The 16216-nt window shown below is 40.4% G+C and overlaps 1 protein-coding gene across 1 annotated transcript; it reads left to right on the forward strand.

Annotated features, from left to right (window-relative positions):
* Window positions 1-1055: 1055 nt before the first annotated feature.
* On the forward strand, window positions 1056-16105 carry rab11fip1b (RAB11 family interacting protein 1 (class I) b). Its single transcript, XM_067575171.1, has 6 exons — window positions 1056-1635; window positions 9935-10362; window positions 10455-12669; window positions 13626-14495; window positions 14881-14995; window positions 15196-16105. The coding sequence occupies exons 1-6, from the start codon at window positions 1289-1291 to the stop codon at window positions 15400-15402; spliced, it is 4182 nt and encodes a 1393-aa protein (XP_067431272.1). The 5' UTR covers window positions 1056-1288; the 3' UTR covers window positions 15403-16105.
* The last annotated feature ends 111 nt before the right edge of the window (window positions 16106-16216 follow it).

Here is a 16216-nt window from a genome sequence, read left to right on the forward strand (position 1 = left end):
TGGAACATCTCTTAAAATACAACTGAGAACGCTAAACAGTGGCTATTTTAAGTGCCTCGTACTACAGTAGTTACATCACAGTGAGACAGACACTTTGGCAGGGTCCACACTTAGTACGTCACTTTACTAATTGGCTCAAGGCTCTATATGTGTCTTCACCTTTAAACTTTGAATGGCACCAGGAAACAGAATAAAATAAGGTTAAACATTTTCAGCCCTGACACATAATGTATACCATGATAATGAAGGTTTTCAATTTGTTCGTCTCAGATTATGTGGAAAGTCTTTCTTTGAAGGATTCTGGGTGATACAAAGTAAGTTACCTTTCTCAAACAGTTGGAGTCAGTGTTTAGACAATATCTATCCTGTATTTGTTGTGTTGGGACATTTTACTCAACAGCAAACAGACAAATCAAACAGACTGATTTAGACAACATTATAAAATGCATTCATTCTCCTTACTCCTCTTGAGGCTTACAGGGATTGTTAGGGCCTATGCCAGCATGGATTCAGGAAAAAGCAGGGAATCAACTCTGGAAAGGTCGCCAGTCCATTAATGCGCCAACACAGACAACCAAACAAACACATTCATGGTATTTTAGAGCCTTCAATCCACCTGAACTGCAGGTGGGATGAAACGCGTGCAGACACTGGCACGGCAGGCTGATTAAGATTCAAACTGGAGCAGCATGTGAAACTGAATCCAAGCCTATGAACCCTATCGGCTGTCACAGATATATCCTTGTCCTCTCTGCAAGTGACACTCCATTTATACTGAATGAAGCTGTTTATATTTATTTTTTAAAGATCTTGATCAGATAGATGTTGAGGTACGAGTGGGTGGAATTGTAACTATAAACCAACACAGGGAAGGATACGAACATTTGCATTATCATGTCTGTTTTTTTCAAATTTGAATAAAAAGATGCTCAAAATCAACCAATAAACAGCTGGTGTTAGATGATGCTGATATACTTTAGGGTCAACAAGGATCAGGTGTGGTTGACTGCAGAAACTGATTGTCGGTGTTGTGAATGAGCCAGACAGCGTGTCAAATTCGTCGTCATGTAACCTGTTAATCTGGGGCAGTGCCTTGTCTTCTTAACCCCGGCCTCCTCTCTGTGTAACCACGCCCAATCAGCTGTTTCCTCAAGTCCAGCTGAAACACACGGGGAAACTTTTTCTCGCTTCTGTCCGGTTCAGTGTCACGGTGAGCCGATGGTAGACGCCGCCGTTGTGTGTTTTTATATCATTTCTTTACGGAGTTAATCCAGCAACAAGTGTCAGCATGTCCTTGGCGGAGCAGCAGTGGTGTCCCACAAGCGTCCAGGTAACGGTACTCCAAGCCAGAGGCCTCAGGATAAAGGGGAAAAGCGGCACTAACGATGCGTACGCGGTCATGCAAGTGGGTAAGGAAAAGTACCAGACCTCGGTGGTGGAGAAGAGCGTGGCTCCGGTGTGGAAGGAGGAGGCCGCCTTCGACCTGCCGCCGTTGCATCAGGGCGGCGGAGGGGAGCGAAGCACGCTGCGCGTCAACGTCCTGCACCGGGCCCTGGTGGGTCCAGACAAGCTGCTGGGACAGGCTGTCATCAACCTGCTGCCGCTCAGCGAGGACAAAACCCGAAACAAGACCGAGTAAGTGCTGTTAAATGTTAAATGGATAGATTCTTAACTAAACAACTCTTCTTCAAAGAGAATATCAGGGAGGTGACTCACTTGTTGAAACTAGAGCTGCAACGATCAAACTATCAGTTGATCTACAGAAAATTAACTGGCAACTATTTTGATAATCTTGTAATCATTTTCAAGGCAAAAATGCCCCAAAAATTAGCTGGTTTCAGCTTCTCAAATATTACTATTAATGCTTTTCTTTGATAGTAACAGCAGATCTTTGGGGTTTTGGAGTAATTTGGTGGCTCCTAGGTAACAGTTTGTGTTGGGGCCTTATTGTGGTCATTTAATTAGTTAAGCACCACTTTATTTAGATTTATGTACCATGTAATGCCTCTCTATAAGGCCAAGAAATTAGTTAACACTGCAGGGCTTACTTAAGTGATTCAAGTTCCTTAACAAGTGTGCAATTAGTCAAATTAACAAAAGCAACTGACAAGCAGTGAATCTGAATCCAGCCTTGTTGATCAGACAAAACAGGACCTATGGATAGGTCACCTCTGACTCTGGGAAAAGTATAACAGGCATTTTCACTATCTGACATCTTGTAGATGAAACAATTAATTGATTAATTGAGAAAATAATCAGCAGATTAAGGGATAAACAAAATAACCGTTAGTTGCAGCCCTAGTTTAAACAGCTAAAAGAATAAATAAAAATAATAATAATCAGAGAAGCTCCCCATGTTGGCAAGCATTTTCCCTGAGTCTTGCTCTGCAGTTGACCCCCTGAGCTCCCAGAGGACATGTAAGTCTTCATGACAAAGAAATATGAAAGGCAAAAGAAATATTTAAACGAATCGATACAGTATTGGCTCTACTGTAGAGATAAGTAGTCTTTTTTTTCTCAGCTTCCTCACATCAAACAGTACATAACAAAACATACAAGAGAGTTTCCTCAGTCCTCTGAAGACTAGGGAGCTTTGATTTCCATCTGCGCCACAGGAGGAACAACTTCTGGTTGCTGGTTCTGTCAGTCATACTGCAGCTTTGTGGTCTTGCAGGATAAAACATTAACCACTGAATCCCTAATAATTACAGACCGTTTCTGTTGTTGTTCTAATACAAAAATTATGCAGCATCTGTGGAAGCTGTTGATCAAGATTTCCATATGAATATGTTTGCCTTAAACTGGAATTTCATAATCAATTTCCCCCAGTGATATTTACACCTTTTTTCCACCACAAACACACACAGAGACACACACACACACACACACACGGCCATGCATCAATACACAGGCCCGCCCTGGTGGGTTTGAGTTATGAAAGTTGCCCACTCGCTCCAGTGCAGCTTAAGGGATTTGCTCTCTCTGCTGCAGCCTTCAACCAGCATTACTTACTCAGGCGAATGAAATTAGTCAAAGGATTCACTCTTTCATTGACTGAACTTGTCAACAAGAGACAAAAGAAGACCCAGACTTCCCTTCACCATGCCCAAAAAAGCAGTCTCCTTTTTGATGCTGAGACCAAACATCAAGCATTGATTTCACTTAAAATTCTCATGGCATCCCATACACTGAGAAAAGTACGTGACGTAAATAACCGAGGTGATCATTGTCTTTACTTTGCAAAAACTTCACGCCCATCTCTCCTGATCTATCTTTAGTTTGTGGTATTAATGGGAGTGATCAGGTTTTACAGGCCTTACTGGTACTACTGTATAGACTCAGTAATAGTTATTATACTTTCTCCTTTAAACAGAAAATATGCACTTTGTCAAATTCAAGTTATACTTGTTAAAATTTGAAATGCAAGACTCCTCAGCCCCGTCACAGTTAGACTTGTGTGTCTTAGTAAGAATGGAAAATGTTCTGCTGTGCTAAGCTGTTTCTGAGCATCTTAGTCCCCCGCCGTGTGACCGGTATTATACAAAAGCAGACTGCATACCAGCCTGTTTGTCTACATGAAAACACACACACACACACACTCCCACCTTCTCAAGGGTTGTTTGGGTCTGTTGGTGCTCTGTTAGTAGTTGCATACAATGAAATATAATCCATATTAGTACTAGATTCGATGTTGTCGTTCAGTACTGCTCATGTAAACAATATTTGCTGCCTGTTCATATTATGGCAAACGTTTTATAAAACAGAGCAAGTAGTCAACCCTCCTAAAAGTTTTTTTTGTGTGTGTATGTGCGTCACAAAAAATACAATGTCCAAATCGTTCTTGTGAACTGAAAAAACCGGATGTTCCAGTATGATAAGCTAAAATTCACCTGGATTCATGTTGCATGTTGGATCATGCATGATTTAAGGTTTTGTTGTGTGTGCACCTCTGATCACATCTGCCCTTTCTGCTAGTTTGTCATTCAAAAATCAGATGCAGTGTGTTTCCCTCTGCATGGCTGCAGAGATTTGCATGTTAATACAAGCTTAGAGCTTTATTAGGATTTCCTACACTGAAAATAATTTTTTTTTTTTTGTAAGCAAACATGCTTTAGCTGGCGTCGAGTAAATGCTGTGTTTGTTTAATGTTGACCTGTCTGTAGCTCTCTGTGAGCTTGATGAATGCACCTTGCCTCTGAGGTTTAAATCCGGCTGTAGCCTCACATTCCTGACTGTTTTATCAATGAAAAACAGTGATGGCAACAGCGATAGTCAAGCAAGGTCAGTTTTTCTGAGCAAGACCACTGTAGCTGCACAGACCAACAGTGTTACATGTTCCACAAGCTGCCAGTACAAGAGCTCTACTGTTTAAAGTGTTTTGCTCTTTTTGAACATGTGTTACTTGCAAAGTAAGGCACTATAATTATTTTTTTTTTCTCTCAGTCCTGGATTATGGTAGTTATTTTGATAAATGCATTTTTAAGACATCTGAATTAGTACTTCTGTTTGACGTGCTTGATAAGTATTTAGAAGATTGACTGAAGATCATTGACCATTGTTTGCTATTAAAGGACCAGTGTGTAGGATTTAGTGGCATCCACTTCCAAACATTTAGCAGAACCTATGGTGGCCACTAAACTCGCGCAGAAAAACGTGAAAGGCCCTCTCTAGAGCCAGTGTTTGGTTTGTCTGTTCTGGGCTACTATAGAAACATGGCGGTGCAACATGGAGGGCTCCGTGGAAGAGGACACACTCCCTATGTAGATATAAAGGGCTCATTCTAAGATAATGAAAACACGATTCTTATTTTCAGGTGATTATACACTAATTAAAACAGATTTATGAATATTATATTCCATTTCTGTCAAGTCCATTCTGCTAGATGCCGCTAAATTCTACACACTGCACCTTTAACTTGAAAGGGAAAAGACCATGTAGAAAGTTTTTATTTGCATATAATGTAATAACATTACATCTCTATAAGCAAAGAAAAAAAAAGCAGTGATAAAGCAGAATTATAACTGTTGACAAAACCGTCTCATCGCAGGTCCCATTAGTAACTGAGCTTTCAATTGTATCACATGAATTTAAATTTTGTATTTTATGGACTTTTTTGTCCATGTTGGCTTAACAGTTGTTTTAAATTACTAATTGAAATGCAGTAATTAATATCAAGATTGTAGCTGTTTGGGTAAACTTTGATAATTTGATTGTAGGTTTAGTTTTGTCAGTTTAAAAACAACAAATTTAAGCAGCAAAAACATTATCTGGCAGTCATGTAAAAAAAAAAAAGTGTGACTTAATGTGTACTACTTTTATGCCTTTTTCACAGCAGACGTGTTGACTTGTCATAGAACTGGCGACACAGCTCGGGTGTTACTAATCACATTAACGATGGCTCAGTTATATTCAAGGTTCGTAGTAAGACATGACAGAGTTACAGTGAACCAGCGTGCACCTGAAATCGAAGCAGATAAATAGATTTCAGATGTCATTAATTGTATTATTTACACCTGTGCTTTTCCTATTTGCACGTGTCATATCTTTTTCTTGAAGAACTCTATCGGCTACAGGGGTGTTATAGAGTCCACATCAGCGAGGCAAATGATGAGCCAAATGACATTTCCTTCTCTCACCAAAATCTCCCGATCTCCGTCTGCTGTGAAACCCTGATAGTGGGAAAAAAAACAGACTCTAATTGTAAAAAACACTTTCATAACAGATCTCATCACCTATAGAAGCATTACAGTGTAAAGATATTAAGGAACCTGTAGTTAGGCAAGTCTCAGTTACATCTGACCAGCATATCGTGGTTTGAGAATTTGAGACAGCGTCGCTGGAAGTTGTCCTCTTTTCTCAACATAGTGTGTGCTCTAGCATATATTGTGACTGATTTTGGGTTTAAATATAACACAGGGTGCAACCAGTGTTCTGTGACACCCATGAAAAAAGGAATTTCTTCTCAGTTTCACTCTGTTTCCTGTGCACAGGCTTTCATCTTGGCTTCTATGACTCATGAATATGGACTGATAGGATAAAGCCCTGGACAGTTTTGGTCCTTGGACATTATCACTGTTGAGTTGTTTTACTCAGTCAGCTCTTCGCCCACTCACGCAGCTGTGTTCTGCGATAAGAAGGGCTTCAGCCACTCAGGGCATTGTCTTATCAGTAGTTTAGGCTTCACAGGGAAGGATGTGTGTGTGCAGAAAGTAGAATACATTTATAAACTGTTGAGTCATACACTATCCTGTCTGGTTCTGTCTGTATAGCAGAGCAGCACACTTCCTACTCTGAACATGGGTGTGAGATTACTGAGTTTAAGGGCATCATCATCATCATCATCATCATCATCATCATCATCATCACCATCATCCAGGCATTAAGTGAAAGCTGCTTTTTAATTCCTCCTTACATTACTTACTACCAACCAGTTGACGCCCAAAGACTTATGCAACTTCCCTTCTGTTAAAACTGAAATGGCAACTTCTCTTTTTTACTTGTCAATGTGGGATGTGTTTTTTTTGTAGCTTTTATAGGCATCAGTGAAGTATCATATCCTATACTATACCATACTATACTATACTATATAGTTATGCTATACTATTGCCAATACCATACTATAAAATACATTACTATACTAACTCTAATACTAATGTGATACTAATTCCCATATTACATTACAAAAACTAATGCTAAATTGAGCGGTTGCCAGATAATTACTAAAAAGAGGAAAGCAGGGGGAAAAAAAAGATTTTCCTCAAATCTTTGCTTTTTTTCTCTTAAATTAACAGATTATTTGACCTCTTCAGGTAAAAATATACATATGTATACATGTATTTAGACATTGCTTCTTTTTAAGTGGCCACAAGCCAGTTATTCTTGTACTATCCTAATGCTATGCTATATTATATACTAATACTGTGCTATACTAATGCTCTACCACACTATATTAATGCATTCTGACATTTATACAATGCTAATTCTTTACTAATACTATTACTAGCCAATACTATACTAATGTTATTACTTTACTATACCATACCAACACTATACTCATGCTTTTACTATACTGTACTAACACCACTACATATACTAAAACTATGCTATACTAATGAAATATTAATGCTGTTACTATACACTACTCTACTAATACAAGAGCTACACTACAGGGCTGGGTGGCATGGGTGAATTAATTTATATTGATAAGGACATTTTCTGTTATTGATACCATGATCTGGCAAATATGTGCAAAATCACATGTGAAATACACACAACACTGAATTATTGCCCAGCTCTTTTATGCTACAACATGCTGTATACCATCAAATATCTTGGTCTGAAATATCATTTTTATTATTATATTAAGAGGAGAGAAAGAATGGTATAACTGTCCTATTTTGACAATGAAACTATTCAAAAGGATGCATCACAACACCACAGAGGGATTGGATGAAATATTCTTTTTCATAACTGTGCACCATGTATAAATATGTCACTCTGCATGAGAGTAAGAACATAACAGCTGCATAACACTGTCTACACTTGCGCAATAAATAAATGCATTATCTAGCTATCGATGTTTTGTTCAAGGATAGTCATCAGACAGATCATTAAGTGTCACAGGGGAACATGAATAATGTCCCATTACTCATCAGAGGAAGGAGGCAGGGAGGTGTGACAGCAGTCTCAACCATTTTGCAAAATCCAGGAAAAGGCGTTTCCCTCCTTAATTTGTTTGTGCTACACATCTGAAGGGATTCCTAAGAGAGGAGGATGAATTTCAACAACATGACTGATTCAGTACCACTGGGAGGAAGGCACTATATTCAGCTGGGTCTATTTTTATATATCAGTGGCATCTCAGGGCGAGGTGTTTTGTAAACTGAGGGGAAAATACTGTTTATGACACAGACACACAAAACATGTTGTGTAAAGCTTTTTAAAGCTGTATTTATGAGCCCAATCTGTTCATTTTGTAGGTTACTTTCTTGTTTCACATTGAAGAACAGAGAGAGACAGAACAGACAGAAATGCGGACACACACGCACACACACGCACGCACACACACGCACACACATACATGCACGCACACACATACATGCACGCACGCACGCACAGCCCCTTCCTCATTTCCCCAGGAATCCAGATTTCAGTTGGAGTTGTTTGTTCAGTGGTGAGCTGACCTCAGATTTCTGCTTGATAAGCATTTTTTATGCTGACTGTTGGTTTTTCATGGTTCTATTAAATTGTTCTGCTTACTCTGAGACCCTTCTGTTAGTGTTGGATCATGACAAAGGTGCAGAAGCAGTTCAAAGTTGGCACAGCGTGGTCACAGTGGAAGTCTTACTGTGTCTGTTTTCTGACTTTTTAACATTTTATCCTGAGAATTAAAGTTATTCTGCAAGTTGTTAGTTTTTAGTTGTAACCAGTGCTTATCTTGGTATTGTTTTGTCTACCCAAAGCCAAGGATATGTGACCCTGCTACAACATTAGTTGGCATTGATTCTTTTTCTTTGGCACAGACAGTATGTTTAAAGAGTGATAATGAGGTTAATAGCAGATTGTTCCTCGTGAACCTGACTGGTTTAAGTTTTGTTAGGAGCAGAGACCAGTCTTGTTAGATAACAACTCCCTGCTTTAGGGGGTCGACCCAGGCTGTGGGGTTAGATGACTTTTTATTAGGATTTGATCATTTGAGAGATCAATCTCTAAGAAAAAAAAAAAAAGGGTCATCCATAAAATGTAGGATGGCAAGAGTACAGCCAACTAAATAATGACACATAAATTATAAGTATACACAGTACAAGCATTCATAAATTCTCCATGTTAGAGGTTGCCACAGACAGAATGTTGTTTCTTTTCTTTTTTTTCTTTTTTTTTTTTTTTTAAAGAACTTTCCTTCATGGTCAGTTTGCTGGTTGTGCTTAGATCATCAGACTTTCCAAAAACATTGGAGTTGCTACTGAGTCACTTTCCGTTTGCTGCAGGATTGATCATAGTTTCCATTAAGAAACCGACTAGGACTAAACATCAACATGCTTTACATGAATCTCTGTACAAATCTTTGTTTTGTTTAGATTTGTTTTGAAGTCCTTAAATCCATTCAGTAGATTACATTATGTTGAATAATAGTTTTGAGGAAATGAAGCTCTGATAATACAACTCTTGCAGATGTGTGAAGGGTTAGAAACAGCTGACACCATCTTAATTTTCATGAATGAACACAGGCCCTTGGTAGGATTGGGTAACTATTAACTCATTCTTCTTTACAAAATGTTGTCCAAATGAATAATTAAAAGTGAAGTATAATTTTAAGAACAACTAAATTCAGACAAAGTTTTGTCTGACATAATGCATAACGCTGAACCACAGTTCATTGCATTGAAATTCACTTAAATTATGATTTTGCTCACACTTGCCATACTGTGATATATGCACATCTGATAATATTCTTATTAAAATTGTGATATTGATTTCAACTAAGCCATAGACCTAGATACTGAATAAGAAGTTGTTGCTTGTTCATGCAGTTCATATCTTAAAATTTAAATTACACTGGGGCAGCTGTGCCTCAGGAGGTAGAGCGGGTCATCCACTAATCGGAAGATCTGCGGTTCAATTCCCAGCTCCACCAGTCCACATGTCGAATGTCCTTCGGCAAGATACTGAGCCCCAAATTGTTCCTGATGGCTGTGCAATTGGAGTGTGAATGTGTGTGATTAGATCGTATTGATGAGCAGGTTGATTGGCACCTTGCATGGCAGCCCTGGCCATCAGCGTATGTGTGTGCGAATGTGGCTCGTAGTGCTTTGAATGGTCGGAAGACTTGAAGGGTGTTTATATAAGTGTAGTGTAATAGCACATTTAGGGATGATGTATCTGTTAACATGCTTCTGTTAAAACGTCACTCTAATAACCTGCGTCTCTTTAACAGATGGTTTAAGCTGCTGGACAAGACGGGCAAGGCGGACAAAGACAGAGGAGAGGTGCTTGTGGACATCCAGTTCATGAGAAACAACATGACCGCCAGCATGTTTGACCTCTCTGCTGCCGGCAAATCCCGATCACGACTGGGCAAGTTCAAGGACAAAGTTCGTGGCAAGAAAAAGGAATCGGATACTGCGTCTACCGTAGTGCCGTCCTTTACCCAGGTTCTGACAGACAGCGAGGGGGAGGGAGACGGGGATGGCGAGGTAGCTGCAGGAAAGGACGAGAAGAAGAAGAAACTTAAGATGAAGTCTTTGTTTTCTCCCAAGTCTAACCTGCAGAAGAACATGTCGCAGTCTATGTCTGTTCTGCCTGCAAAGAACTCCTCGCTGAGCGGCAGCCAGTCCTCTGGTCTGAATGTGGACTCCTCTGAAGGTCAGGAGCAACACTTCTTATTTTACTCAATCACCATCATTCCTTTCATTCTCATCCTCTCTGTCATTAAAATGTGTGTTAACTTTCTCTAGGTAAAAAGAAGTTCAAGTTCATGATACATAAACGCTCCGGCAGCTCAGACAGCAAAGATTCCACAGCTGGTCAACAGAAACACGGCTCAGCGGAGCAAAGTAACTTGTGCATCAATGGCAGTCACGTATACTGTGAAGAGCCACAGCCTCGGACCGCTCGCATCGGCTCAAACTTCAGTCTGGCCAGTTCAGGCCACGGATCCATGGAAGATGTCCCTGAAAGCTCTCCCCCGTCTGTCGATTCACTCAGAGCTGTGAGGCAATATTCACCCTGGACGGAGGAGGAAGAGGAGGAAGCTGATGGAGAAAATAAGAGTGAGGATATGGAAGAAATGAGGATGAAAGAAAAGACAGAGGAGATGGTTAGGAGACGAGAGCTGGAGAGGTTGGCTGAGGAGAAGAGGAGAATAGAGGAAGAAGAAAGAAAGCAGATTGAAGAGAAACATAGAAGGGAGGAAGAGGAAAGAATTAGGAGGGAGGAGGAGAGAGCTGAGGAAGAGGAGAGGGTTAGGAGAGAGGAAGAAGAACGTGAGAGATTAGCAGAGGAAAAGAGGAGACTTGAGGAGCAAGAAAGGAGGCGGGTTGAAAAAGAAGAAAAACTTCGAAGGGAGGAAGAAGAACGGATTAGGATGGAGGAGGAAAGGGCTCTGGAAGAGAGGAGGAGGAAAGAAAAGGAGGAGGAGAGGTTGAGAAGACAAGAGGAAGAGCGTGAAAGATTAGCAGAGGAAAAGAGGAGATGGGAGGAAGAAGAAGAAAGAAAAAAGATTGAAGAAGAGAAAGCTAGAAAGGAAGAAGAGGACAGGATTAGGATGGAGGAGGAAAGGGCTCAGGAGGAGAGGAGGAGGAAAGAAAAAGAGGAGGAGGAGGAGGAGAGGGTCAAAAGACAAGAAGAAGAGCGTGAAAGATTAGCAGAGGAAAAGAGACGGGAGGAAGAAGAAGAAAGAAAAAGGATCGAAGAAGAGAAAGCTAGAAAGGAAGAAGAGGACAGGATTAGGATGGAGGAGGAAAGGGCTCAGGAAGAGAGGAGGAGGAAAGAAAAAGAGGAGGAGGAGAGGGTGAAAAGACAAGAGGAAGAGCGTGAAAGATTAGCAGAGGAAAAGAGGAGACAAGAGGAAGAAGAAGACAGAAAAAGGATTGAGGAAGAGAAATCTAGAAAGGAAGAAGAGGAACGGATTAGGATGGAGGAGGAAAGGGCTCAGGAAGAGAGGAGGAGGAAAGAAAACGAGGAGGAGGAGAGGGTGAAAAGACAAGAGGAAGAGCGTGAAAGATTAGCAGAGGAAAAGAGGAGACAAGAGGAAGAAGAAAGAAGGATTGAAGAGGAGAAAACCAGACTGGAGGAAGAGGAGAGGATCAGGAGGGAGGAGGAAAGGGCTCAGGAAGAAAAAAGGAGACAAGAGGAAGAGGAGAGGGTGAGAAGACAAAAAGAGCATGAGGAGAAGAGAAGACTAGAGGAAGAAGAAAGGATTAGGAAAGAGGAGGAGAAGAGAAAAGAGGAAGAGGAGAAGGCAAGGAAGGAAAAGGAAGAATATGAGAGATTAGAAGAGGAAAAGAGGAAACTAGAGGAAGAAGAGAGGAAAAGAATTGAAGAAGAGAACATTAGAAGGGAGGAAGAGGAGAGGAAAGCAGAGATGGTCAGGAGGCAAGAAGAACAGAGGAGAATTGAGGAAGAGGAAAAGATTAGGAAAGAGGAGATGGCTAGGAAGGAAAAGGAAGAGTTAGAGAGATTGGCAGAGGAAAAGAGGAAACTAGATGAGGAAGAAAGGAAAAGGATTGAGGAAGAGGACAGACTTAGAAGGGAAGAGCAGGAGAGGATTAGGTTGGAGGAGGAAGAGAGGCAGAGGAGACAAGAGGAAGAGGAGAGGGCGAGGAAAGAAAAGGAAGAAACGGAGAGATTAGCAGAGGAGCGGAGACTAGAGGAAGAAGGAAAGAGGAGGATTGAGGAAGAGGAGAAAACTAAAAGAGAGGAAGAGGAGAGGATTAGGATGCAGGAAAAAGCGGGAAAAGAGAGGAAGGAAAAGGAGGCTCAGGAGCTGGAGAAAAGGGGGTTAACAGGAGACGCAGAAGAACAGGAGAAGAAAGAAAATCAAACAAAAGATGGACAGAGCAAAAGTCCTGAAGAAGTTACATCTACTAATCCATTTGAAGAAAACTTTCCAAATAATCCCTTTGATGAGAGTCCAGACTCAGCTGCTGCAGCGTCGAGTGTCCAGCAAAGGTCAGTCTTCACACTACATGGAAAATTTCATCTCAAAACTGAATAAATAATCTAAAATTTTCAGAAAAAGTAGCACATTCTCTACACCTCAACCTCATTGATGGATTTGAAGGCCACACTCGTCTACACCTTGCTGTGTGTGTGCGTGTGTGTGTGTGCACTCAAATCAGAAATAAGTATAAAACAGTGTGGATTCATGTGGTTTGAACAGTGTAGCAGGGTTTAACTAGATGAATGTTAGTTAATGCTTTATAATGCTTGAGAGAACAGGATCAGGAACAGAAAAGGAGGTAGTGATACTAAATTTGAATGCAAGATTAAAACGATGATAAGAAGTCATGGCCATTTACATGTACAAAAAACGTTATCTGAACAATCGATTGTTATTTCATCTTCTATTTTACAGTCGGTGACGCTTCAGCAACAGGAACTTCTCATTTAAATGCAACCTGAAGCCGACACAGTCATGAAAATTGCAGAGCTCCGAGCTTGTGCGTGTATGTTACTTTGCACGAGTGTGCAACACGCATGCATGTGTGTGTTGGAAAGGTCACGTTTCTTTTGTCAACTGAGATTGGCAGCTCGTTGCGTAGTCTCGCCTCATTATATCAGGTGTCATATTAACAGGGAGAGAAAATGACAGTGGAGGTAGATGGTAATTTCAGAGAGATCTCAGGAGAAGACTTGTCTGGCATATTAAAAGCTTTTTCTCTTTTGTGCTACTGTGTTCTCCCCGTTTGTTCTCTAATTTTGCAACACAGGATGTTACACAAGATTTTAATGTCTTTTAATCTAGTTTCACCGTCTATACTTGTTTTAGAGAACGATTCAAGGCCAGTGAAGCTTCTCTTCATTTCTTTCATCATTTAGAGTATTCTGGCTTCCCCTGAGAGACTCCTTTTTGATGAAACACTTAAGCAGGCTTTAATGTCATATACTCTGTTTCTCATTTCCAGATGTCAATCTCCTGAGCCATCAGCGGGAAGCACAGCCATTTCCGCGGATGAAAAGGCCGTTATTAGGACTCAACGGGAGAAGCGACAAGCTCCTCAGCCTCCAGGAAGAAATCAAGCTGAGAGACGCAGTCAGAGTGAGCTAGATGCATCTACACAACATCTGGCACAAATTAACAGGCCAAGTAAAGAAAAAGATGTCAAAACTGCTAGTGTTCTCCCACAGCGCTTGCTGCAGCTGAATGCTCTTCTGAGCAGGTCTTCCAAAGATACAAAGAACAACCAGAGCTTGACGCAAAGTAGCACTACCAGAGAAACAACAACAACAGCAGCCAAACACACTAAACGACCTGCGCCGTCTAGACCTCGCTCTGCGGAAGAGGAGCCGTTCCCTGAACAGAAAACATCTCATGGACGTGTCTCGGAGGCAAAACAAGTCCCTGTTGTTTACGGTTTAAATCCATTTGACGACGATGTAGATGAAAATGAGCTCACAGCCCAAGATGATATAACAGCCTCTAGTAACACCGGCTCAATACTCTGGCCTCCAGCTGTGTCACAAACTCATGATAAAGATGACGTCTCGCAAACAAAAATCAAATCGTCAAAGATAGCCCGTGCACCCCCGCCTCCTGCAAAGACAGCCACCACATCAAGCACTTTAAACAAACAAAACACTGACGGAGTCCGTGTTACAGATGATACGCATGTGACTGCACCTGATAACAGTGCAACACAAGCATGTGATCCAGAGCCAAAAGCCATACACCCTGTGCCTGTCCAGGAGAGTCCGCTACAAGAGCCTGTGACAGTGCTGCGTGCTGGAGAGGAGACAGGTGGGAAGAAGGAAGGGCCTGTTGCAACTCCACGCAGGTGAGACAGTTCAGTTCCTCAACAGACAGGCAAGAATAGTTGTGTAACTCATCCATCGCTTCATATATTATAGATCACACACCACAAGCTCCAGATATCTTACTACTCTTTCATAAAAAGTCTTTCTTTGATTCATCCTCATTCATCTTTAATCATTCATCATTCTTGTTTGCTTGGATTATTAATTGTGTTGTTTGGATAAATGCCGGAAGATGAGCTAAACAGGTTAGCTTTATTTTTTGATCTCAGAAAAATAATACATCTCACAAACAGCCTTAATAACTAAATCATATGTACACACTGATACTTCATACCCTTTAACTTCTATCAAATCAGTGCCTACATATTTATTTCTTAATTTTTTTCTGCATTTTTGTCATTGCAGGCTTCAACCTGTAAAACCCCTTAATACTATGGAACAGCAGTCTGTCTCAGCCGCTCAAGTGGAAAAAGATAACAAATCCCCAGAAATCTTTCGTGACGTTCAGGAGAACACAAAGGTATATTTTTCCATCCGTAACTTTTGCGGTGGTTTAAAGATCAGCCATCCCGCTCATCAAAAGAAACGGACTAGAAAGTGACATTTCTGTGTTTTGTTCATCTTACATGTTCAATACCTATGGTATCATCATTTGAATCTTCTATTAAGAGCTTTGTGTTTGATATACCACATATTCAGTGTGTTTATGTGCTCTCACAGGTCAGTGACACCAAGGTGAAGGGGCCATACTCCCAGCTGACTCAGGCAGAGCTCATCTCTTTGGTGCTGAAACAGGAGAACCAGCTGGTGGAGAGGGACAGTAAGATATCAGAGCTGGAGCACTACATTGACAACTTACTTGTGCGTGTCATGGAGGAGAAACCAAGTATTCTGATGTCCTTGAACTCTCTGAAGAAAACGGTGTAGGTGGATTCAAGGCTGAGACTTTATTTCTGCTTTATCAGGCCCAGAACCAATAGTCTGACTTTATTCATGACTGTAAAATCCTCACTATAATACTTGTGGATTACAAGGTAACTGGAATAAAAATTTAGATTTACAAAGTTTGGACATTTAAAAGGCAAATAATGATAAAGATTAAAATATGTATTATAAAAGAAATCTTGCACTGGGGGGATTCTGTCAGCTTACAATCAAAGATGTTAATGAGTACAAAGATTTTTTTTTTCTAAATATTCAGTAATATTTTTGTTACTTTGCTACTTTGAAACAATCTCTTGTGTATTTGTAATGATTATTTTCATGTTGAGCACAATAAGCTTAATTGCTGTATTTAATAATAATAAAAAAAATGCATATGGTTTGTCTCCTATAGGTTGTTAGCATCATGTCCACTGGTGATATCTCCAGTATACATGAGCCTTACTTTACTGTTTAAAAATATGCACTAGTTCTGTAGATGTCTCTTGCTCTTGTACTGAATGTCAAAAGTTTACATGATTCTACTAACCCCCAAAAAGGCACTTTATTCAGCTTTCACTATCAATGTGATATACGCACTGAATTGCTGTATTGTACTGAGGTCTCTGCTTTATGGTATTATGATATGCAAAATAAATGAGCAATTGAATTAACAACTCATCCTTGTTTTTTCAAGGTTAAAAAAATACAGTTTCTCTCAACTTCCTCTTGCTATTTCTTTCTTGATATAATAAAAGCACATTTTGCAATTTCCCGATAAAGTCTGGCTTTCTGTCTTTTTATTAGACAATACAAGGAT

The sequence above is a fragment of the Thunnus thynnus genome, chromosome 19 (genome assembly GCF_963924715.1).
Source record: "Thunnus thynnus chromosome 19, fThuThy2.1, whole genome shotgun sequence".
Lineage (NCBI taxonomy): Eukaryota > Metazoa > Chordata > Actinopteri > Scombriformes > Scombridae > Thunnus > Thunnus thynnus.